This window comes from Mustelus asterias, unplaced genomic scaffold, assembly GCF_964213995.1.
Source record: "Mustelus asterias unplaced genomic scaffold, sMusAst1.hap1.1 HAP1_SCAFFOLD_1085, whole genome shotgun sequence".
Taxonomy (NCBI): domain Eukaryota; kingdom Metazoa; phylum Chordata; class Chondrichthyes; order Carcharhiniformes; family Triakidae; genus Mustelus; species Mustelus asterias.
In genome coordinates, this window is record NW_027591030.1 from 14,953 (window position 1) to 40,210 (window position 25,258).

General features: G+C 48.7%; 1 protein-coding gene across 1 annotated transcript in view; it reads right to left on the bottom strand.

The window, feature by feature from the left end:
- The window catches only part of LOC144487841 (nck-associated protein 1-like), a gene marked incomplete at its 3' end in the record, with an annotated part of 99,588 nt that overhangs the window by 14,696 nt on the left and 59,634 nt on the right, over nt 1–25,258 (bottom strand). The window contains exons 17-22 of the mRNA XM_078205915.1: nt 22,364–22,496; nt 15,832–15,951; nt 14,270–14,409; nt 10,118–10,249; nt 5,992–6,210; nt 4,150–4,280 (exon numbers count right to left, since the gene is read on the bottom strand). Of these exons, the coding sequence (XP_078062041.1) occupies nt 4,150–4,280; nt 5,992–6,210; nt 10,118–10,249; nt 14,270–14,409; nt 15,832–15,951; nt 22,364–22,496 (875 nt within the window). The remainder of the gene's footprint in view (nt 1–4,149; nt 4,281–5,991; nt 6,211–10,117; nt 10,250–14,269; nt 14,410–15,831; nt 15,952–22,363; nt 22,497–25,258) is intronic.

Sequence of the window (25,258 nt, forward strand, 5' to 3'; positions counted from 1 at the left end):
AACCAGTTCACCAGATTACATAGAACATAGAACAGTACAGCACAGAACAGGCCCTTCGGCCCACAATGTTGTGCCGAGCTTTATCTGAAACCAAGATCAAGCTATCCCACTCCCTATCATCCTGGTGTGCTCCATGTGCCTATCCAATAACCGCTTAAATGTTCCTAAAGTGTCTGACTCCACTATCACTGCAGGCAGTCCATTCCACACCCCAACCACTCTCTGCGTAAAGAACCTACCTCTGATATCCTTCCTGTATCTCCCACCATGAACCCTATAGTTATGCCCCCTTGTAATCGCTCCATCCACCTGAGGAAATAGTCTTTGAACGTTCACTCTATCTATCCCCTTCATCATTTTATAAACCCCTATTAAGATTCTCGATCTCTTTCCTGTACTCTGTCTCATCATTGTTTGAGATGCGACCCACTACGGTGGTGGCGTCATTGAAAATCGAATTTGAAGGGAATGAGATAGAGAATCTGGTGAACTGGTGCGGCAACAATAATCTCTCCCTCAATGTCAACAAAACGAAGGAGATTGTCATCGACTTCAGGAAGCGTAAAGGAGAACATGCCCCTGTCTACATCAACGAAGTAGAATGGGTCGAGAGCTTCAAGTTTTTAGGTGTCCAGATCACCAACAACCTGTCCTGCTCCCCCCCATGTCAACACTACAGTTACGAAAGCCCCACCAACGCCTCCACTTTCTCAGGAGACTAAGGAAATTTGGCATGTCAGCTACAACTCTCACCAACTTTTACAGATGCACCATAGAAAGCATTCTTTCTGGTTGTATCACAGCTTGGTCTGGGCTCCTGCTCTGCCCAAGACCGCAAGGAACTACAAAGGGTCGTGAATGTAGCCCAGTCCATCACGCAAACCAGCCTCCCATCCATTGACTCTGTCCTGCTGCCTCGGAAAAGCAGCCAGCATAATCAAGGACCCCATGCACCCCAGACATTCTCTCTTCCACCTTCTTCCGTTGGGAAAAAGATACAAAAGTCTGAGGTCATGTACCAACCGACTCAAGAACAGCTTCTTCCCTGCTGCTGTCAGACTTCTGAATGGACTTACCTTGCATTAAGTTGATCATTCTCTACACCCTAGCTATGAGTGTAACACTACATTCTGCACCCTCTCCTTTCCTTCTCTATGAACGGTATGCTTTGTCTGTATAGCGCACAAGAAGCAATACTTCTCACTGTATCCCAATACATGTGACAATAATAAATCAAATCAAATCAAAAAGGGTGACAGTGCACCAGACATACGGGTCAGTCAGTGATTTCTGAAGTTGAAGCACTGTTGCTGGCTCCCAGAAGTCGGGGTCCCTTGCGGGAATGACTCAGGTTTGCGACCTCGAGAGCTAGCCGCGACCTTGCTGCATTACATAAGAACATAAGAAATAGGAGCAGGAGTAGGCCATCTGGCCCCTCGAGCCTGCCCCGCCATTCAATAAGATCGTGGCTGATCTGAAGCGAATCAGTTCCACTTACCCGCCTGCTCCCCATAACCCCTAATTCCCTTATCGATCAGAAAACTATCTACCCGTGATTTAAACATATTCAACGAGGTAGCCTCCACCACTTCAATGGGCAGAGAATTCCAGAGATTCACCACCCTCTGAGAGAAGAAGTTCCCCCTCAACTCAGTTCTGAACCGGCCCCCCCTTATTTTGAGGCTGTGCCCTCTAGTTCTGGTTTCCCTTCTAAGTGGAAAGAATCTCTCCACCTCTACCCTATCCAGCCCCTTCATTATCTTATATGTCTCTATAAGATCACCCCTCATCCTTCTAAACTCCAACGAGTACAGACCCAATCTGTTTAATCTCTCCTCATAAGCTACACCCCTCATCTCCGGTATCAACCTGGTGAACCTTCTCTGCACTCCCTCCAAGGCCAATATATCCTTTCGCAAATAAGGGGACCAAAACTGCACACAGTACTCCAGTTGCGGCCTCACCAGTGCCTTGTACAGTTGCAGCAAGACCTCCCTGCTTTTATATTCCATCCCCCTCGCGATAAAGGCCAACATTCCATTCGCCTTCTTGATCACCTGCTGCACCTGCAGACTGAGTTTTTGCGATTACATCCCGGGAACCGACATCTCCCCCCTCGGAAAGGCCCACCCACACCATACTCTGCCGCTCTGGCCTCGAGGCACCTCCGTTTCGCATTTGGCCTCAGTGCTGTTTCAGGCGAGCAGTGTCAGGGGTTGCTGAGTAGTAGTGGCGGGGAGGGACAGGTGTGCAGGGTCAGGGGTCAAGGTGCATGAGGGTGCGCAGAGGGGAGGAAGCATTGCAGGAGTGCCAGGGGAGGCAGTAGCGAGCAGTGTCTGGCATGGAGGCAGGCAGGTGAGCGATGTTGGCTATGTGGTGGTGCTGGAGTGCTTGGTGCATTGGGGATAGAGTAAAATGTGGCCAAGTCGGGGGTTATTAAACAACATAGATGACTGTGTAGGGGTAGGATTAGTAAGCTTGTGGATGACACAAAGATTGGCCGGGTGGTTAACACTGAGGTTGAGTGTCTTGGGCTACAGGATGATTGTGGTGAACCATCGTTGGTTCCCACTGGATAGTACTGAGCCAGGGTCTGGCCAGTACTACAAGGATGTACATATGTTACTGTTGGGTTGTGCTATTGTTGCTGTTGGGGTTAGGGTGGGGTTGTTACACCTTTGTACTGTAGTGTTGTGGTACATCCCAGTCGGGCTCCGCCTCCTGGGAGAGGTATAAAGGTCCCTGCTCTGGCTGGGACCCCTCAGTCTGGGATCGTGTATATAATTATTGGCTGCTTCATTACAGTAAATAAAAGCCTTTATTTCCCGAGCATCTAGCCTCGTGTTTGATACAGACGGAATGGTCAAATGGGCGGATAAGTGGCAGATGGAATTTAACCCTGAAAAGTGTGAGGTGATACACTTTGGAAGGAGTAATTTGACAAGGAAGTATTCAATGAATGGTCGGATACCAGGAAGTTCTGTGGAACAAAGGGACCTTGGTGTGTTTATCCACAGATCTCTGAAGGTGGAAGGGCAGGTTAGTAGGATGGTGAAAAAGGCAGATGGGACATTTGCCTTTATCAATCGGGGCATAGATTATAAAAGCAGGGAAGCCATGTTGGAGTTGTATAGAACTTTGGTGAGGCCACAGCTGGAGCACTGTGTGCAGTTCTGGTCGCCACATTATAGGAAGGATGTGGTTGCACTGGAGGGGATGCAGAGGAGATTCACCAGGATGCTGCCTGGGACGGAGCGTTTAAGTTATGAAGAGAGGTTGGATAGGCTTGGGTTGTTTTCTCTGGAGCAGAGAAGACTGAGGGGCGACCTGATCGAGGTGTTCAAGATTATGAGGGGCATGGACAGAGAGGATCGGGAGCAGCTGTTCCACTTAGTTGAAGGGTCAGTCACGAGGGGACACAGTGTCAAGGTGAGGGGTGGGAGGTTTAGGGGGGATGAGAGGAAAAACCTTTTTACCCAGAGGGTGGTGAGGGTGTGGAATGCGCTGCCTGGGAGGGTGGTGGAGGCGGGATGCCTCACATCCTTTAAAATGTATCTGGATGAGCACTTGGCGCATCATAACATTCAGGGCTATGGGCCAAGTGCTGGTAAATGGGATTGGGTGTTTCTCCCCGTGTCTGCATGGGTTTCCTCCGGGTGCTCCGGTTTCCTCCCACACTCCAAAGATGTGTAGGTTAGGTGGATTGGCCATGCTAAATTGCCCCTTAGTGTCCAAAGATGTGTAGCTTAGGTGGATTGGCCATGCTAAATTGTCCCTTCGTGTTCAAAAATGTGTAGGTTAGGTGGATTGGCCATGCTAAATTGTCCCTTAGTGTCTAAAGATGTGCAGGTTAGGTGGATTGGCCATGCTAAATTGCCCCTTAGTGTCTAAAGATGTGTAGGTTAGGTAGATTGGCCATGCTAAATGTGCGGGGTTACAGGGCTAGGGTAGAGCAGTGGGCCTGGGTAAGATGCTTTGTCAGAGGGCTGGTGCAGACTCAATGGGCCAAATGGCCTCTTTCTGCACTCTCAGGATTCTATGGTTCTACAGTGCTGGAAATAAATTGGACTTGAAAGTCCTCGAAGGTTGGGTGAACGTGGGTTAACTTTCACTGGCCGTACTAACTGTGATGAGAACGTGTTCACCAACCTGAAACATCAGAATATTCTTCCGCGTTGAATATCTGGATATTTTCGCTTGGCATTGTCACAAAGGCTCTGACAGCAGGCGAGTGAATGATGATCCCAGTACTGGTTTGCCTCAGGAGACTCTCCAGGTACCTAGAGAGGGAGAGTCAGTTAGATTTGAACCTCATGTCCAATGTTGTCAGAAGGTTGACAGTATCTCGGTCAAAGATCCACAGCGCAGAAAGACCAGGGTTGAGCTGTCAGGACTTGCTGATTCGGGGCCTGACAAACAGGGGGCGTTATCGAGTCATAGAAGTTTACAGCATGGAAACAGGCCCAACTTGTCCATGCCGCCATTTTTTTTTAAACCCCTAAGCTAGTCCCAATTGCCCACATTTGGCCCATATCTCTCTATACCCATCTTACCCACATAACGCTTTTTAAAAGATGAAATTGTACCCGCCTCTACTACTACCTCTGGCAGCTTGTTCCAGACACTCACCACCCTCTGTGTGAAGAAATTGCCCCTCTGGACCCTTTTGTATCTCTCCCCTCTCACCTTAAACCTATGCCCTCTAGTTTTAGACTCCCCTACCTTTGGGAAAAGATATTGACTATCTAGCTGATCTGTGCCCCTCATTATTTTATAGACCTCTATAAGATCACCCCTAAGCCTTCTGTTGCTTCATCACTACAGCAAGCAAGACATGGGCAGCCCAATCAGGTTCCTCTAACCAGGGTCAAAGGGCATCTACCACGCGGCCAACCTCGGATCCAACTTTTATTTTAATATATGTTCATGGGATGTGGGTGTCGCTGGCTGGGCCGACATTTATTGCCCACCCCTGAGGGCATTTAAGAGTCAACCACATTGCTGTGGCTCTGGAGTAACATGTAGGCCAGACTGGGTAAGGACGGCAGATTTCCTTCCCTAAAGGGGCACAGTGGTTGGCACTGCTGCCTCACAGTGCCAGGGATCCGGGTTCAATTCCAGCCTCGGGTCACTGTCTGCGTGGAGTCTGCACATTTTACCCGTGTCTGCATGGGTTTCCTCCGGGTGCTCTGGTTTCCTCCCACAGTCTGAAGGACGTGTAGGTTAGGGGGATTGGCCATGCTAAATTGCCCCTCAGTGTCAGGGAGATTAGCAGGGTACATATGTGGGTTATGGGGATAGGGCCTGGGTGGGATTGTGGTCAGTGCAGACTCGATGGGCCAAATGTACTCCACTGTAGGGATTCTATGATAAGGACATTAGTGAACCAGATGGGTTTTTCCGACAATGGTTTCATGGTCACCAGCAGATTCGTAATTCCAAATATTTTTTATTGAATTCAAATTTCACAATCTGCCGTGGCGGGATTTGAACCTGGGTCCCCAGAAAGTTACCCTGGGTCCCTGTTGACTTTGAAATGCCCTCAGTTTTTAAAAGTAGGTTTACATTAACACTGCAGTGAAGTTACTGTGAAAATCCCCTAGTCGCCACACTCCTGTTCGGGGACACTGAGGGAGAATTTAGCACGGCCAATGCACCCTAACCAGCACGTCTTTCAGACTGTGGGAGGAAACCGGAGCACCCGGAGGAAACCCACGCAGACAAATGCGCAGACTCCGCACGGACAGTGATCCTAGCTGGAAATTGATCCTGGGACCCTGGCGCTGTGAGGCAGCAGTGCTAACCACTGTGCCACACTCAGGAATGGGCAATAAAGGTTGGCCCGGTCAGTGACACCCATAAATTGCAACTGAACGCCAGTAATTAATAGTCAGACAAAGCCACCGGTGAACTCTGGCAAGATTGTTTGATTTTTGGCAAAGTCAGCCCGGTAGGTCCAACCCGCGCACCCACTCCAGTCTGCGAACGTACCAATTGGTGTAAGCTGTGGTCAGGGTTGTTTCTCCATTGGCATCCACAGCTTGCGATTGTTGCAACATCACGTCCTTGCAAATCCTGGTGACATCAATGTTCACGTAATGGCTGATGGAATGTATGAATCCTATGAACGCCTTGACACCGGACAGGACCTCGGAGGGCTTGGCAATCTGCTGCGTAGCTTGGTTATAACCGGTCAGTCTCATAATAGCTCTGAATGGTGGATTCAAAATAAGCAAAAGGCCATCGGCTTTCAGCTGGCGAGGATGACAAAGAGCCAACAACATCAACAAAGAAGGGAGAACAAAGGGCAGGACAGCGACCAGCTCATGGAACCCACTCCTTAATAGCTGAATCTGAGGGTTTTTTAGTTTAAAGTTTATTTATTAGTGTCACAAGTAGGCTTACATTAACACTGCAATGAAGTTACTGTGAAAATCCCCTAGTCACCACACTCCTGTTCGGGTACACTGAGGGACAATTTAGCACGGCCAATCCACCTAACCAGCATGTCTTTGGACACTAAGGGACAATTTAGCATGGCCAATCCACCTAACCTGCACATCTCTGGACACTAAGGGACAATTTAGCATGGCCAATCCACCTAACCTACACATCTTTGAACACTAAGGGGCAATTTAGCATGGCTAATCCACCCTAACCAGCACATCTGTGGACACTAAGGGGCAATTTAGCACGGCCAATCCACCTATCCTGCACATCTTTGGACACTAAGGGGCAATTTAGCATGGCCAATCCACCTAGCCTGCACATCTTTGGACACTAAGGGGCAATTTAGCATGGCCAATCCACCTAACCTACACATCTGTGGACACTAAGGGGCAATTTAGCATGGCCAATCCACCTAACCTGCACATCTTTGGACACTAAGGGACAATTTAGCATGGCCAATCCACCTAGCCTGCACATCTTTGGACACTAAGGGACAATTTAGCATGGCCAATCCACCTAACCTGCACATCTTTGGACACTAAGGGACAATTTAGCATGGCCAATCCACCTAACCAACACATCTTTGGACACTAAGGGACAATTTAGCATGGCCAATCCACCTAACCTACATATCTGTGGACACTAAGGGACAATTTAGCACGGCCAATCCACCTAACCTGCACATCTTTGGACTGTGGGAGGAAGCCGGAGCACCCGGAGGAAACCCACGCAGACACGGGGAGAATGTGCAGACTCCACACAGACAGTGACCCAAGCCGGGTATTGAACCCGGGTCCCTGGCGTTGTGAGGCAGCAGTGCTAACCACTGTGCTACCGTGCCGAGGGGCAACACTTTGGTAAACATCCCCAATCCATTGGGAATCCATTGGGCTTCAAACATAAAAGGAAACTGGGTAAGGAAGAGAAACATATTGAGAGAATGAAGGGATTTCTAGTACAGTGAGTGATGGTAGCTTCGTGGTAATGGCACCCGATTAGACACCCAGATGCCCTGCCCAATGTTCTGTGAGATGGACTCAAATCCAAACTGAATTGAAATTCAATGAATATGTCTGGAATTAGAGTCATCAAGGTTTACAGCACGGAAACAGGCCCTTCGGCCCAACTTGTCCATGCTGCCCAGTTTTTAACCATTAAGCTAGTCCCAATTGCCTGCGTTTGGCCCATATCCCTCTATACCCATCTTACCCATGTAACTGTCTAAATGCTTTTTAAAAGACAAAATTGTACCCGCCTCTACTACTGCCTCTGGCAGCTTGTTCCAGACACTCACCACCCTCTGTTTGAAAAATTTGCCCCTCTGGACCCTTTTGAATCTCTCCCCTCTCACCTTAAACCTATGCCCTCCAGTTTTAGATCCCTAAAAGCTAGCCTCAGTAATAATGACCATGTTGTAAAAACCCATCTGGTTCACTGATGTCCTTTAGGGATGGAAATTTGCCATCCTTACCCGGTCTGGCCTACATGTGAGTCTGGAGACAAATGTGGTTGACTCTCAACTGCCCTCGGAGTGTCTCTCTATGGAGGAGGTGGTGGCCCAGTGGCATTTGACTCATTGCTCCTGTGCCAACTCTCTTGTTGCCTCTATAATTACCTTAAATCTGGGTCTTCACGGGAGATTCCTGCCATTTGGAACGGCTTTTCCTGATTCAATCCACCAAAACCTCCCCTGGTTTTGAACCCCACCCCATCAGATTTTCACGTAACCTTCTCCGTTCTCACGAGAGCAACACCAACCCTCAACATCACTTCAATCCCTTATCCCAGTCTGGTGAACCAGATGGGTTTTTCCGACAATGGTTTCATGGTCATCAGTAGATTCTTAATTCCAGATATTTTTTATTGAATTCAAATTCCACCATCTGCCGTGGCGGGATTCGAACCCGGGTCCCCAGAACATTAGCTGAGTTTCTGGATTAATAGTCGAGCGATAATACCACTAGGCTATTGCCTGCTCATGCTTCCCTATCTGATCTCTGCTCATTGATGGGATTGAAGGTGGATAAATCTCCAGGTCCTGATAATCTTCATCCCAGAGGACTTAAGGAAGTGGCCCTGGAAATAGTAGATCCATTGGTGGTTATTTTCCAAAATTCTTGCCCATTTCAAGACCTGGGTGTGGGGTTTGCGAGGGGTACATTGGGTGGCATTCTGGGAAGGTGGGTCGGGCAACTTTTGGCATACGGTGGTGCCAATGGGAGGAGTTTTCTTACTTTTGGTCCATAGCAACCCATTGCCTTCCAAGCATGAGCAGTCACCAACCACTCTTTGTTCATGGGACATGGGTGTTGCTGGCTGGGCCAGCATTGATTGCCCATCCCTGAGGGGCAGTTAAGAGACAACCACATTGCTGTGAGTCACATGTAGGCCAGACCAGGTAAGGACGGCAGATTTTCTTCCCTAAAGGGCGTTAGTGAACCAGATGGGTTTTTCCGACAATTGTTTCATGGTCATCAGTAGATTCTTAATCCCAGACAATTTTTTCATTGAATTCAAATTCCACCATCTGCCGTGGCGGGATTCGAACCCGGGGTCCCAGAACATTGACTACAGCTCAACCTTCAACACCATTATTCCTACAAAACCCATCTCCAAACTCCGTGGCCTGGGCCTCGGCTCCTCCCTCTGCGACTGAGTCCTGAGCTTCCTAACTCACAGACCACAATCAGTAAGGATAGGCAACAACACCTCTTCCATGATCATCCTCAACATCGGTGCCCCACAAGGCTGTGTTCTCAGCCCCCTACTATACTCCTTATACGCCTCTGTCTGTGCGGCCAAATTCCCCTCCAACTCGATTTTCAAGTTTGCTGACGACACCACCGTAGTGGGTCGGATCTCAAACAATGATGAGACAGAGTACAGGAATGAGATAGAAAATCTGGTGAACTGGTGCAGCAACAATAATCTCTCCCTCAATGTCAACAAAATGAAGGAGATTGTGATCAACTTCAGGAAGCGTAAAGGAGAACATGCCCCTGTCTACATCAACGGGGATGAAATAGAAATGGTCGAGAGCTTCATGTTTCTAGGTGTCCAGATCACCAACAACCTGTCCTGGTCCCCCCATGCCGACACTATAGTTAAGAAAGCCCCACCAACACCTCTACTTTCTCAGAAGACGAAGGAAATTTGGCATGTCAGCTATGACTCTCACCAACTTTTACAGATGCACCATAGAAAGCATTCTTTCTGGTTGTATCACAGCTTGGTATGGCCCCTGCTCTGCCCAGGACCACAAGAAACTACAAAAGGTCGTGAATGAAGCCCAGTCCATCACGCAATCCAGCCTCCCATCCATTGACACTGTCTACACTTCCCGCTGCCTCGGAAAAGCAGCCAGCATAATTAAGGACCCCACGCACCCCGGACATTCTCTCTTCCACCTTCTTCCGTCGGGAAAAAGACACAAAAGTCTGAGGTCACACACCAACCGACTCAAGGATAGCTTCTCCATCTGGTTCACTAATGTCCTTTAGGGAAGGAAATCTGCCGTCCTTACCTGGTCTGGCCTACATGTGACTCCAGAGCCACAGCAATGTGGTTGACTCTCCACTGCCCTCGGGCGACTAGGGATGGGCAATAAATGCTGGCCCAGCCAGCGACACCCATGTCCCACAAATGAATAAACAAAAAGATATATTACCTGGTGAGCCGCACTTCTAGTTGACTGGTTAGGTATTCATTTGGTACTATGATGTGGTCAAATACGACAAGTTCTCGCACATAGTTGATGGTTATGCAGTATTCAGTCAGGGTTAAGTGGTGTTTATCCATGCTGAAACACAAAGGTAGACTTATTGCTGTTTTCCCCGATCACTCACGCACAGCCTTGCAGTCATGGAATGAAATAAAGGCTTCCTGTTTGGTTCCCTTCCTTCAGGAGTCCTGGCATGCCCCTCACCTAGGCCTGGACAACGTAGGCACAGGTTGGCACATGGATGACTCAGGGTTAATCACATGGCACCGATTACCAACCTCCATTTTACCCCAAGGAATCCAGAACTAGGGGTCAAAGTCCCTCATGGTAGGCTGGTGAAAAAGGTTGGATCTCATGGGATAAAGGGGGAGGTGGCTAGATGGGTGGAGAACTGGCTTGGTCACAGAAGACAGAGGGTGGTAGTGGAAGGGTCTTTTTCCGGCTGGAGGCCTGTGACTAGTGGTGTTCCGCAGGGCTCTGTATTGGGACCTCTGCTGTTTGTGATTTATATAAATGATCTGGAAGAAGGTGTAACTGGGGTGATCAGTAAGTTTGCGGACGACACAAAATTGGCAGGACTTGCAGATAGTGAGGAGCATTGTCAGAGGCTACAGAAGGATATAGATAGGCTGGAAATTTGGGCAAAGAAATGGCAGATGGAGTTCAATCCTGATCAATGCGAAGTGATGCATTTTGGTAGAAATAATGTAGGGAGGAGCTATACGATAAATGGCAGAACCATAAAGGGTGTAGATACGCAGAGGGACCTGGGTGTGCAAGTCCACAAATCCTTGAAGGTGACGTCACAGGTGGAGAAGGTGGTGAAGGAGGCATATGGCATGCTTGCCTTTATAGGACGGAGCATAGAGTATAGGAGTTGGGGTCTGATGTTGCAGATGTATAGAACGTTGGTTCGGCCGCATTTGGAATACTGCGTCCAGTTCTGGTCGCCACACTACCAGAAGGACGTGGAGGCTTTGGAGAGAGTACAGAGGAGGTTTACCAGGATGTTGCCTGGTATGGAGGGGCTTAGTTATGAGGAGAGATTGGGTAAACTGGGTTTGTTCTCCCTGGAAAGACGGAGGATGAGGGGAGACTTAATAGAGGTGTATAAAATTATGAAAGGCATAGATAGGGTGAACGGTGGGAAGCTTTTCCCCAGGTCGGTGGTGACGTTCACGAGGGGTCATAGGTTCAAGGTGAAGGGGGGGAGGTTTAACACAGATATCAGAAGGACATATTTTACACAGAGGGTGGTGGGGGCCTGGGATGCGCTGCCGGGCAAGGTGGTGGAGGCAGACACACTGGGAACGTTTAAGACTTATCTAGATAGCCACATGAACAGAGTGGGAATGGAGGGATACAAAAGAATGGTCTAGTTTGGATCAGGGAGCGGCACGGGCTTGGAGGGCCGAAGGGCCTGTTCCTGTGCTATATTGTTCTTTGTTCTTTGTTTGAGGATAAGGGGTAAACTTATAAAATTCTAACAGGGTTAGACAGGGTAGATTCAGAAAGAATGTTCCCGATGGTGGGGGAGTCCAGAACTAGGGGTCATAGTTTGAGGATAAGGGGTAAACCTTTTAGGACTGAGGTGAGGAGAAATTTCTTCACCCAGAGGGTGGTGAATGTGTGGAATTCACTCCCACAGAAAGTAGTTGAGGCCAAAATGTTGTGTGATTTCAAGAAGAAATTAGATATCGCTCTTGGGGCCAAAGGGATCGAGGGATATGGGGGGAAGGGGGATCAGGATATTGAATATGATGATCAGCCATGATCATAATGAATGGCGGAGCAGGCTCGAAGGGCCGAATGGCCTCCTCCTGCTTCTAGTTTCCAAGTCTTTACAGTCGCAAATGACATTACTAGCTGTACAAAAGAACAAAGAACAGTACAGCACAGGAAACAGGCCCTTCGGCCCTCCAAGCCTGTGCCGCTCCTTGGTCCAACTAGACCAATCGTTTGTATCCCTCCATTCCCAGGCTGCTCATGTGACTATCCAGGTAAGTCTTAAACGATGTCAGCGTGCCTGCCTCCACCACCCTACTTGGCAGCGCATTCCAGGCCCCCACCACCCTCTGTGTAAAAAACGTCCCTCTGATGTCTGAGTTATACTTCGCCCCTCTCACCTTGAGCCCGTGACCCCTCGTGATCGTCACTTCTGATCTGGGAAAAAGCTTCCCACCGTTCACCCTATCTATCCCCTTCATAATCTTGTACACCTCTATTAGATCTCCCCTCATTCTCCGTCTTTCCAGGGAGAACAACCCCAGTTTACCCAATCTCTCCTCATAGCTAAGACCCTCCATACCAGGCAACATCCTGGTAAACCTTCTCTGCACTCTCTCTAACGCCTCCACGTCCTTCTGGTAGTGCGGCGACCAGAACTGGACGCAGTACTCCAAATGTGGCCTAACCAGCGTTCTATACAGCTGCATCATCAGACTCCAGCTTTTATACTCTATACCCCGTCCTATAAAGGCAAGCATACCATATGCCTTCTTCACCACCTTCTCCACCTGTGTTGCCACCTTCAAGGATTTGTGGACTTGCACACCTAGGTCCCTCTGTGTTTCTATACTCCTGATGACTCTGCCATTTATTGTATAACTCCTCCCTACATTATTTCTTCCAAAATGCATCACTTCGCATTTATCCGGATTAAACTCCATCTGCCACCTCTCCGCCCAATTTTCCAGCCTATCTATATCCTGCTGTATTGCCCGACAATGCTCTTCGCTATCCGCAAGATAGCGTAGGTACCATGGTACCCTGTAGGTACCATGGGCCGGGTGGGGGGGTGGGGCTTCATTCTGATGTCCTGAGTTCTCTGAACTGTTGTCTGTTATAATGTTTAAAACAACATTTTCAGCCAAAAACTGTCTTTGGGGCTGGGCTGGTCCAGATGTAAGGCAGCTGTGTACTCCTGTGCCACCAGCCTGGACAATGGGTACATTTACCCACCCCCAAAGCACCAAGTGTTGGCATCAGGCAGAACTTGTGGCTACTCACTGAACGAGCTGACAGCAACCTAGCCCATCCCTTACGACCATTAGTCATATATCAGGGCAGGAACCCATACGACATAAAGGTTGGATGGATGGTTAACAGTGAGGTTGAGTGTCTTGGGTTACAGGAAGATGGTCAAATGGGCGGATAAGTGGCAGATGGAATTTAACCCTGAAAAGTGTGAGGTGATACACTTTGGAAGGAGTAATTTGACAAGGAAGTATTCAACGAATGGCTGGATAACAGGAAGTTCTGTGGAACAAAGGGACCTTGGTGTGTTTATCCACAGATCTCTGAAGGTGGAAGGGTAGGTTAGTAGGATGGTGAAAAAGACAGATGGGAGAGCTGGGGCGGGATTTTCCGGCTGCCCTCACCCCTAACCTGGAAAATCCTGTCCGAGGTCAACGGACTTTCGTGTCATCATTGTCCCGCCTGTTACGATTCCTGTAGCGGGGGGACAGGAAGATTCCGCACATAGATTACAAAAGCAGGGAAGCCATGTTGGAGTTGTATAGAACTTTGGTGAGGCCACAGTTGGAGCACTGTGTGCAGTTCTGGTCACCACATTATAGGAAGGATGTGGTTGCACTGGAGGGGGTGCAGAGGAGATTCACCAGGATGCTGCCTGGGACGGAGCATTTAAGTTATGAAGAGAGGTTGGGTAGACTTGGGTTGTTTTCTCTGGAGCAGAGAAGACTGAGGAGCGACCTGATCGAGGTGTACAGGATTATGAGGGACATGGACAGAGTGGATAAGGAGCAGCTGTTCCCCTGAGTTGAAGGGTCAGTCACGAGGGGACACAGGTTCAAGGTGAGGGGTGGGAGGTTATGGGGGGATTTGAGGAAAAACTTTTTTACCCAGAGGGTGGTGAGGGTGTGGAATGCGCTGCCTGGGAGGGTGGTGGAGGCCTCACATCCTTTAAAAAGTATCTGGATGAGCACTTGGCGCATCATAACATTCAGGGCTATGGGCCAAGTGCTGGGATTAGGTGGGAGGTCAGGTGTTTCTAGTGTGTTGGTGCAGACTCGATGGGCCAAAGGGCCTCTTCTGCGCTGTGAGATTCTCTGAAATCGCTCCAGCTCCTTCACCTACCTGGTGTCGATGAGTCTGTCCTTGCGCTGGCTCTCTGCACCTGGCTTCTCCCGGCTGGGCTCAGATTTCTTGTTGACAGGTTTTTTACGTTTCTTTTTGACAGCTTTGCTGATGGTCTGTGCTGTGTACTTGGGCAGTAGCTGCACACAAACAAACCCGTGAGGTGTGTGGGTGTGCGCGAAAGTCAGCACCACCCTGCAGAACTTTCATCTCCGCACTGACAAGATCCCCCCACCCTGCCGCCCACCCCCACCCTCCTTGCCGCCCCCACCCCCAAAGCCAACATCCTTCCGTCGGGAAAAAGATACAAAAGTCTGAGGTCACGTACCAACCGACTCAAGAACAGCTTCTTCCCTGCTGCTGTCAGACTTTTGAATGGACCAACCTTGCATTAAGCTGATCTTTCTCTACACCCTAGCTATGACTGTAACACTACATTCTGCACCCTCTCCTTTCCTTCTCTATGAACGGTATGCTTTGTATAGCGCGCAAGAAACAATACTTTTCACTGTATGTTAATGCATGTGACAATAATAAATCAAATCAAAAATCTGATCAAATCAAACTCCCAGCATGACCTCCCTGCTCTTACATTCTGTGGGTGGGTTTCCTCCGGGTTCTCCGTTTCCTCCCACACTCCAAAGATGTGCAGGTTAGGTGGATTGGGTTAGATGTACCTGAACAGGTGCCAGAGTATGGCGTCTCAGGTATTTTCACAGTAACTTATTAACTAATTAGCATAATCAAGGACCCCACACACCCCGGACATTCTCTCTTCCACCTTCTTCCGTCGGGAAAAAGGATACAAAAGTCTGAGGTCACGTACCAACCGACTCAAGAACAGCTTCTTCCCTGCTGCTGTCAGACTTTTGAATGGACTTACCTTATATTAATCTGATCTTTCTTGGATGTGGAAAAGATTGAAAGGGTGCAGAGGAGATTTACAAGGATGTTGCCTGGATTGAGTGGCATGCCTTATGAGGATAGGCTGAGGGAGCTCGGTCTTTTCTCCTTGGAGAGACGTAGGATGAGAGGTGACCTAATAGAGGTATATAAGATGTTGAGAGGCATAGATCGGGTGGACTCTCAGAGGCTTTTTCCCAGGGTGGAAATGGCTGCTACGAGAGGACACAGGTTTAAGGTGCTGAGGGTAGGTACAGGGGAAATGTTAGGGGGAAGTTTTTCACACAGAGGGTGGTGGGTGAGTGGAATCGGCTGCCGTCAGTGGTGGTGGAGGCGAACTCAATAGGGTCTTTTAAGAGACTCCTGGATGAGTACATGGGACTTAATAGGATGGAGGGTTATAGGTAGGTCTAGAAGGTCGGGATATGTTCGGCACAACTTGTGGGGCCGAAGGGCTTGTTTTGTGCTGTAGGTTTCTATGTTTCTCTACACCCTATCTGTAACTGTAACACCATATTCTGCACCCTCTCCTTTCCTTCTCCCCTATGTACTCTATGAACGGTATGCTTTGTCTGTACAGCGCGCAAGAAACAATACTTTTCACTGCATCCCAATACATGTGACAATAATAAATCAAATCAAATCAAGCTCTCACTCACCTTCTCACTGAGGTTACGTTGCTCGAAGCAGAGTTCAATCATACAGACGCTCGCTTGTCTAGTGATTTCATCCAGAAAATTGTTGCATAAACCAGTGCTTCGCTTCTGGAGGACAGGATACTGCACAGAAAGACACAACACTCCCGTCAGATGCTGCACTTGTGGAACTCCAGCCACATCCCCTCTCCAGCTGCTATTTTACGCACCACAGCGACAACCTCAGGAGGTGCCTTTAACCGATTGTGCGCCAGTCCACTCAATCCATCTTTTTATGGTTCTGCTGCCTGGTGTGTGCCCATGACATAGAACATAGAACAGTCGAGCACAGGAACAGGCCCTCCGGCCCACCATGTTGTGCTGAACATGACACCAAATTAAACTAATCCCTTCTGCCTGCCCTTGCTCCATGTCCCTCTATTCCTCACATATTCATGTGCTTATCTGAAAGCCCCTTAAACACCCCTATCGTATCTGCCTCCACCACCACCCCTGGCAGCGTGTTCCAGACACCCACCACTCTCTGTGTAAAAAACTTGCCCCTCACATCTCCTTCGAACTTTCTCCCTCTCACCTCAAGTGCGTGCCCCCGAGTATTAGACATTTCAACTCTGGGGGAAAGATTCTGACTGTCGACCCTATCTGTGTCTCTCAGAATTTTATAGACTTCTATCAGGTCTCCTCTCAGCCTCCGCCGCTCCAGAGAAAACAACCCTAGTTTGTCCAGCCTCTCCTTCTCACTCAGACCCTCTAATCCAGGCAGCATCCTGGTAAACCTCTTCTACACCCTGTCCAAAGCCTCCACCATCCTTCCTGTAATGTGACGACCAGAACTGAACGCAACAATCTGAGTGCAGCCTAACTATAAGACATAAGAGCAGAATGAGGCCACTCGGCCCATTGAGTCTGCTCCGCCATTCAATCATGGCTGATATTTTTCTCATCCCCATTCTCCTGCCTTTTCCCCATAACCCCTGATCCCCTTATTAGTCAAGAACCTATCTATCTCTGTCTTAAAGACACTCAATGACCCGGCCTCCTCTGCGGCAAAGAGTTCCACAGATTCACCACTCTCTGGCTGAAGAAATTCCTCCTCATCTCTGTTTTAAAGGATCGTCCCTTTAGCCTGAGGTTGTGCCCTCTGGTTCTAGTTTTTCCTACTAGTGGAAACATCCTCTCCATGTCCACTCTATCCAGGCCTCGCAGTATCCTGTAAGTTTCAATAAGATCCCCCCTCATCCTTCTAAACTCCAACGAGTACAGACCCAGAGTCCTCAACCATTCCTCATACAATAACCAAAGTTTTATAAAGTTGCAACATGACATCCCGACTCTTGAACTCAATGCCCCGACCAATAAAGGCCAGCATGCCACACGCCTTCTTTACCACCCTATCTACTTGTGTGGCCACTTTCAGGGAGCTATGGAGTTGAACCTCAAGATCCCTCTGTACATCAATGCTGTTCAGGATCCAGCCACGAACTGTATACTTACCCTGAACATTTGATTTCCCAAAGTGCAGTATTTCACGCTTGCCCGGATTAAACTCCATCGGCCATTTCTCCGCCCCTATCTGCAGCTGATCTATATCCCACTGTATCCTTTGACAACCTTCTACACTATTCACAACTCCACCTACCTTTCAGTCCTGATGTACAATGCAGGACTCCCACTGAGTGAATAACCACAGCCCTCGCTAATTCACTGGTCTGTCAACCCAGCCAGTTACAACAAAAGGTACGGATGATAATTCCACCGATGACACTCCCATCGCGACACTGCCTAACTCTGAGGGCTGTAGCGGGGCGGTGGAGTGGTATCGAAGGCGGCACGGTGGCACAGTGGTTAGCACAGCTGCCTCACAGCGCCAGGGACCCGGGTTCAATTCCAGCCTCGGGTCACTGTCTGTGCGGAGTTTGCACATTCTCCCCGTATCTGCGTGAGTTTCCTTCAGGTGCTCCGGTTTCCTCCCACAGTCCACAAAGGTGCAGGTTAGGTGGATTGGCTGTGCTAAATTGTCCCTTAGCGTCCAAAGGTGTGTAGGTTAGGTGGATTGGCCATGCTAAATTGTCCCTTAGCGTCCAAAGATGTGTAGGTTAGGTGGATTGGCCATGCTAAATTGTCCCTTAGTGTCCAAAGATGTTCAGGTTAGGTGGATTGGCCATGCTAAATTGTCCCTTAGCGTCCAAAGATGTGCAGGTCAGGTGGATTGGCCATGCTAAATTGTCCCTTAGTGTCCAAAGATGTTCAGGTTAGGTGGATTGGCCATGCTAAATTGTCCCTTAGTGTCCAAAGATGTGTAGGTTAGGTGGATTGGCCATGCTAAATTGTCCCTTAGTGTCCAAAGATGTGCAGGTTAGGTGGATTGGCCATGCTAAATTGTCCCTTAGTGTCCACAGATGTGTAGGTTAGGTGGATTAGCCATGCTAAATTGCCCCTTGGTGTCCAAAGATGTGTAGGTTAGGTGGATTGGCCGTGCTAAATTGTCCCTTAGTGTCCAAAGATGTGCAGGTTAGGTGGATTGGCCATGCTAAACTGCCCCTTAGTGTCCAAAGATGTGTAGGTTAGGTGGATTGGCCGTGCTAAATTGTCCCTTAGTGTCCAAAGATGTGCAGGTTAGGTGGATTGGCCATGCTAAATTGTCCCTTAGTGTCCACAGATGTGTAGGTTAGGTGGATTAGCCATGCTAAATTGCCCCTTAGTGTCCAAAGATGTGCAGGTTAGGTGGATTGGCCATGCTAAATTGCCCCTTGGTGTCCAAAGATGTGTAGGTTAGGTGGATTGGCCGTGCTAAATTGTCCCTTAGTGTCCAAAGATGTGCAGGTTAGGTGGATTGGCCATGCTAAATTGTCCCTTAGTGTCCACAGATGTGTAGGTTAGGTGGATTGGCCATGCTAAATTGTCCCTTAGTGTCCACAGATGTGTAGGTTAGGTGGATTGGCCATGCTAAATTGTCCCTTGGTGTCCACAGATGTGTAGGTTAGGTGGATTAGCCATGCTAAATTGTCCCTTGGTGTCCACAGATGTGTAGGTTAGGTGGATTAGCCATGCTAAATTGTCCCTTGGTGTCCACAGATGTGTAGGTTAGGTGGATTAGCCATGCTAAACAAAGAACAAACAAAGAACAATACAGCACAGGAACAGGCCCTTCGGCCCTCCAAGCCCGCGCCGCTCCCCGGTCCAGGATTGAATCCTGAATCCAGGATCCCCGCCCAATTTTCCAGCCTATCTACATACCAATATCCTGTCCACCGAGCTGTCCCTCACAGCTACGATGCTTTGTTCATTACAACCTATTAACTCACCCCCACCCCCCCATTCCAGACCATGTGATCTCCAGGGAGAGGCGAAAACCCAGAGTGAAAAACCCCAGGGCCAATATGGGGAAAAAACATCTGGGAAATTCCTCTCCGACCCCCTGAGGCGATCGAAACGAGTCCAGGAGATCACAATGGCCCCGATCGGAAAATGCTTCCCAACCCTAGTCATTTCCACTTCCACGAACACCATATGAATTCCCTGCCCCCGAGACAGGTTCCCAACTATCCGCAGTGTCCGAAGATGTGTAGGTTAGGTGGATTGGCCATGCTAAATTGCCCCTTAGTGTCCACAGATGTGTAGGTTAGGTGGATTGGCCATGCTAAATTGCCCCTTCGTATCAGGGGGACTAGCTAGGGTAAATGCATGGGGTTATGGTGGTCGGGCCTGGGTGGGATTGTGGTCGGTGCAGACTCAATGGGCCGAATGGCCTCCTCCTGCACTGTAGGGTTTCTATGATTCTATGAATGGAATGGGCCCCCTGTCTGGCCTCTGCCAGGACTCAAAATAATCTGTTTCAGCTCCTTCAGGAGTGTGGGAACAGGAGGAGTCCATTCTGCCCCTTGAGTCTGTTCTGCCAACCTATGTCCCCCTGCTTCGTTTCCGCAACTCCAGAAATCCATTACTCTCGGTCTGAAATTTTACAATCAGCTCTCCATATCTTCCTGGGGGGAAAGAGTTCCCCATTTCCAGGAGCCTCCTGTGAGGTTCCCCACGGACACAGCCGCTCGAACTTTAGCTCTGTGCTGTCCAGGTTGCCCAGACCTTGACTACGTCAGCACAATGCATTGTGGGGCAGAGGGCCTCAAACACATGCTCACTGAAGTGGAAATGGTCGAGAGCTTCAGGTTTTTAGGTGTCCAGATCACCAACAACCTGTCCTGGCCCCCCCATGCCGACACTATAGTTAAGAAAGCCCCACCAACGCCTCTACTTTCTCAGGAGGCTAAGGAAATTTGGCATGTCCGCTACGACTCTCACCAACTTTTACAGATGCACCATAGAAAGCATTCTTTCTGGTTGTATCACAGCTTGGTCTGGGCTCCTGCTCTGCCCAAGACCACAAGGAACTACAAAGCGTTGTGAATGTAGCCCAATCCATCACGTAAACCAGCCTCCCATCCATTGACTCTGTCTACACTTCCCGCTGCCTCGGAAAAGCAGCCAGCATAATCAAGGACCCCACACACCCGGACATTCTCTCTTCCACTTTCTTCCGTCGGGAAAAAGATACAAAAGTCTGAGGTCACGTACCAACCGACTCAAGAACAGCTTCTTCCCTGCTGCCGTCAGACTTTTGAATGGTCCTATCACATATTAAACTGATCTTTCTCTACACCCTATCTGTGACTGCAACACCACATTCTGCACTCTCTCCTTTCCTTCTCCCCTATGTACTCTATGAACAGTATGCTTTGTCTGTATAAGCGTGCAAGAAACAATACTTTTCACTGTATCCCAATACATGTGACAATAATAAACCAAATCAAATATTAACCTGATCTTCCTCTACACCCTAGCTATGACTGTAACACTACATTCTGCACCCTCTCCTTTCCTTCTCCCCTATGTACTCTATGAACAGTATGCTTTGTCTGTATAGTGCGCAGGAAACAATACTTTTCACTGTATCCCAATACATGTGACAATAATAAATCAAATCTAATCAAATCAAATATGACACGGGGTTCCCTCTTGTGGTTGCTAAGTCACACTGCATGAGCTCCGTGAGAGATACCTATCACTCCCAATTCTGCTACTGTTCAGATTCCAGAGGACCCAGGCAAATGCTCCGGGGCACATGAGTTCAAATCCCACCGAGGCAGCTGGTGGAATTCTGATCCAATTCATAAAAGCTGAATTTGAAAGTTAATCTCAGCGATGGTGACCAAAAAAGCCATCATCGAGCATTCATTAATTTATTCATTCATGGGATGTGGGTGTCGCTGGCAAGGCAAGGATTTATTAACCATCCCTAATTGCCTCTTGAACTGTGGCTTGAGGGCAGTTAAGAGACAACTGTGACTCTGGAGTCACATGTTGGCCAGACCAAGGAAGGATGGCAGATTTCCTTCCCTAATGGGGAATTTTAGAAACAGTGCAGAAAGAGGCCATTTGGCCCATCGAGCCTGCACCGACAACAATCCCACCCAGGCCCTATTCCCATAAGCCCTCGCATTTACCCTGCTAATCCCTCTGACACTAAGGGACAATTTAGCATGGCCAATCCACCTAACCTGCACATCTTTGGACATTAAGGGGCAATTTAGCATGGCCAATCCACCCAACCTGCACATCTTTGGACACAAAGGGACAATTTAGCATGGCCAATTCACCTAACCTACACATCTTTGGACACAAAGGGACAATTTAGCATGGCCAATCCACCTAACCCTGCACATCTTTGGTCATGATGGGACAATTTAGCATGGCCAATCCACCTAACCTGCACATCTTTGGACACTAAGGGGTAATTTAGCATAGCCAATCCACCTAACCTGCACATCTTTGGACACTAAGGGGCAATTTAACATGGCCAATCCACCCAACCTGCACATCTTTGGACACTAAGGGGCAATTTAGCATGGCCAATCCACCTAACCTACACATCTTTGGACGGTGGGAGGAAACTGGAGCACCCGGAGGAAACCCATGCAGACACGGGGAGAACGTGCAAACTCCGCACAGACAATGACCCGAGGCCGGAATTGAACCTGGCTCCCTAGCACTGTGAGGCGGCAGTGCTACCCACTGCGCCACATTAGTGCAGTTGATGAGTTTTCGCAACAATCGATATCAATATCATGCATTTTTGCTTTTGAATTCCAGAATGTATTGACTGAATTTAATTTCCACCAGTTGCCGTGGTGGGATTTGAAGCCCTGTCCTGGGCCTGGGCCTGGGCCTCTGGATTACTGGCCCGGTGACATTACTGCCAGGCACTGTCTCCTCGTAAAAATTGTATACTGTAAATTGTGAAAACCTAACTGTTGCCCTTACCTGGTCTGGCCTACACATGACTCCAGACCCACAGCAATCTGGTGGAATCTTAACTGCCCCTCTGAAATGGCCGAGCACCTCAGTTCAAGGGCAATTAGGGTTGGGCAATGCATTCTTGCCCAGCCAGCGAGACCCACGTCCCATGAAAGAATAAAAAGATAATCAAAGTGGCGAAGAGTATGAGAAAGACAGAGAGCAAAGATCGGCAGCAACCTACCTCCTCAGGACACATATCATGGATGCAGCTTGAGAAGTGTGCACAGACCATTGGGAAAGCGATCAGGTAGGGTAGCTGTGTGGAATCCTCGCTGCTTTGTAAGAACATCTTCTCAAACAAACGTGGGTAGAAGCTGCCACAAAACAAAAGAGGACAGAGTGTCAGAGAGCGCAAAATGCGACTGGTCCAAGGAGAAATTGGGGATTGAAAGTGTAAACGATCCCACCAAGTTACAAATCGCAAAAGCTGCTGTGAGAAAAACAAAGCTCTTTGTAAAGTTTTCACAGATCAGCATCGTCTGAGAGAATTCATCAAATCAGACATCTGGAACCAGAAAAAGGGAATGATATAACTTGTAACAATGATCGATTGGGCCAGCTAACATCATTAAGTCTTCACGCTGACTGAATATTATAATAAAGCAAGGGGTGAGGCAATTGTGATTGGTTTTAATATCTGTACCTTATGCATAGTGTAACCTCAATCAATAACTGTGAGTGGATAGAGATAACTCCAAAACCTTGATTGGTATAGGAGTTATCTCTATCTGTTGGATATTATAATTAAGCAAGCATGAGATGATTATAATTGGTTTTAGTATCTGTACCTTATGCATGATGTAACCTTAATCAATAACTGTGAGTGGATAGAGATAATTCCTATATCTTGATTGGTATAGGAGTTATCTTTATCCATTGGATATTATAATTAAGCAAGCGTGAGGCGATTGTGATTGGTTTTAATATCTATACCTTATGCATGATGTAACCTTAATCAATAACTGTGAGGGGATAGAGATAATTCCTGTATCTTGATTGGTTTCGGAGTTATCTTTATCCATTGGATATTATAATTAAGCAAGCGTGAGGCGATTGAGATTGGTTTTAATATCTATACCTTATGCATGATGTAACCTTAATCAATAACTGTGAGGGGATAGAGATAACACCTATTCCTTGCTTGGTGTAGGAGTTATCTCTATTCGTTGGATATTATAATTAAGCAAGCGTGAGGTGATTATAACTGGTTTTAATATTTGTACGTTACGCATGATGTAACCTTAATCAATAACTGTGAGGGGATAGAGATAATTCCTATATCTTGATTGGTATAGGAGTTATCTCTATCCGTTGGATATTATAATTAAGCAAGCGTGAGGTGATTATAATCGGTTTTAATGTCTGTACCTTATGCATGATGTAACCTTAATCAATAACTGTGAGTGGATAGAGATAATTCTTATATCTTGATTGGTATATGCTAATTACTTGTGGTAGAATTTGAAACTATAACTGCTTATGTATTCCTAAATTCTGGCCTCTGGCTAGTTACCGGCACTGAGCTATGATTATCAAGAGTCCTCGTGATAGCCTGATTAAAACAGCTGTTTGAGAGAACTCCATGACTTGGTCTGGTCACTTGAAGTTGTGATCAATTCAAAGGCTGACATCAAAGCCCACAACCCGGAATGTCCAGAATACTGGGCCCCTTGTCACATCAGACGAGGATTATCTTTTGTCACGTGCAGAGAGACATTCTCAAATCCCTTCACGTCAAGGCCACCAGGAGCAAAGGTGGAGATAGTGGGCAGAACATTTCAAGACTTTTTCTAAGTGCTGGGCGGGCGTGAAACTGGAAGAGTTCCAGATCCGTTGTTTGGGTGCGTTCTCAAGCCCCCCCCATATGCACTCTGGCTGAAACATTTTGAGTGAGTCTGTTGCTCGCTGTAGAAGCCTGGGGGTGGGGCATAATACACCTGAAAGCCTGCAGAGGGAGGTACTGCGCATGTGCAAACCTCTAATTCTGCACACGCGCATTAGCAATGGCAGGGGTCTGACAGACAGAGAGAGAGCTGTCAGGCCCCTGCTACCGCAGGCAGCCTGAAGCAGCTCCCCCCTCTCCAGCATCCGCCGACCCCCCCCCCCCCCCCGCTGCCCAGACCGATCGCGGACCCGCCGCCCTCCCCACTGATCGCGGAACCCCCTCCCTCCCACCACCGGTTGCGGACCCCCCTCCCTCCCCCCACCAATCACATGCAGATTGGCAGCGGGCCCCCTCCCCCCCCCACAGGCCCCACCCCCAAGCACTGCCCCCCCCCACAGGCTCCACCCCTCATTGGCCCAACCCCAAATTGGCCACACCCCCATTGACCCCCCCCCCACCCCATTGGCACTGCCCCACAGGCTCCACCCTCATTGGCCCTGCCCCTGACACTTCCCCGGAGTCATAGCCCAGGTGCCAGGGTGGCACTGTCACTCTGGCACTGCCCAAGGAGCACTCCCTCTTGCCCTCGTCCGCCCCGGGGGCCCTCAATGGCGTCCAGTTCCACCGGAGAGGCCAACACGACTGTTCCCCGTTCATGGAGAGAATGTTTATTCCTCGCCGCGAGAACCTTTCCCGGTGAGGTCGTAAAGGGAGGTGGGACCCGGATGATTGAGCGCCGAGCTCACGAAGCAGAGGTAAAACAGAATTATAATAAATTTACATTCATTAACCTGCCTCTCGCCCATTTCCACCACAAGGCTGACTACGCCAGAAATGCGGCACTCGTAAAATGGTGCCCAGTGTGCGGAGGGCAGATGTGTTTTCAAAGGGGTTTTGGTGAGCTTTTCAAAAGCAGGTTAGGAAAAGGTGGGAAAATGCAGGGGAGTGGGTGATGGGGTGCAGTGTTCGGCTTTAAGAACGCAGGAGCAAAGTGCCGAACGGGCCCTTGGAATCATAGAATCCCTACAGAGCAGACAGATGTATTCGGTCCATCGGGTCCGCATCAACCCCCTGAAACAGCATTTTGCCCAGTACCACCCCCCCTGCCCTATCCCTGCAACCCAGTACATTTAGCATGGCCAATCCACCTAACCTACACACCTTTGGACACTAAGGGACAATTTAGCATGG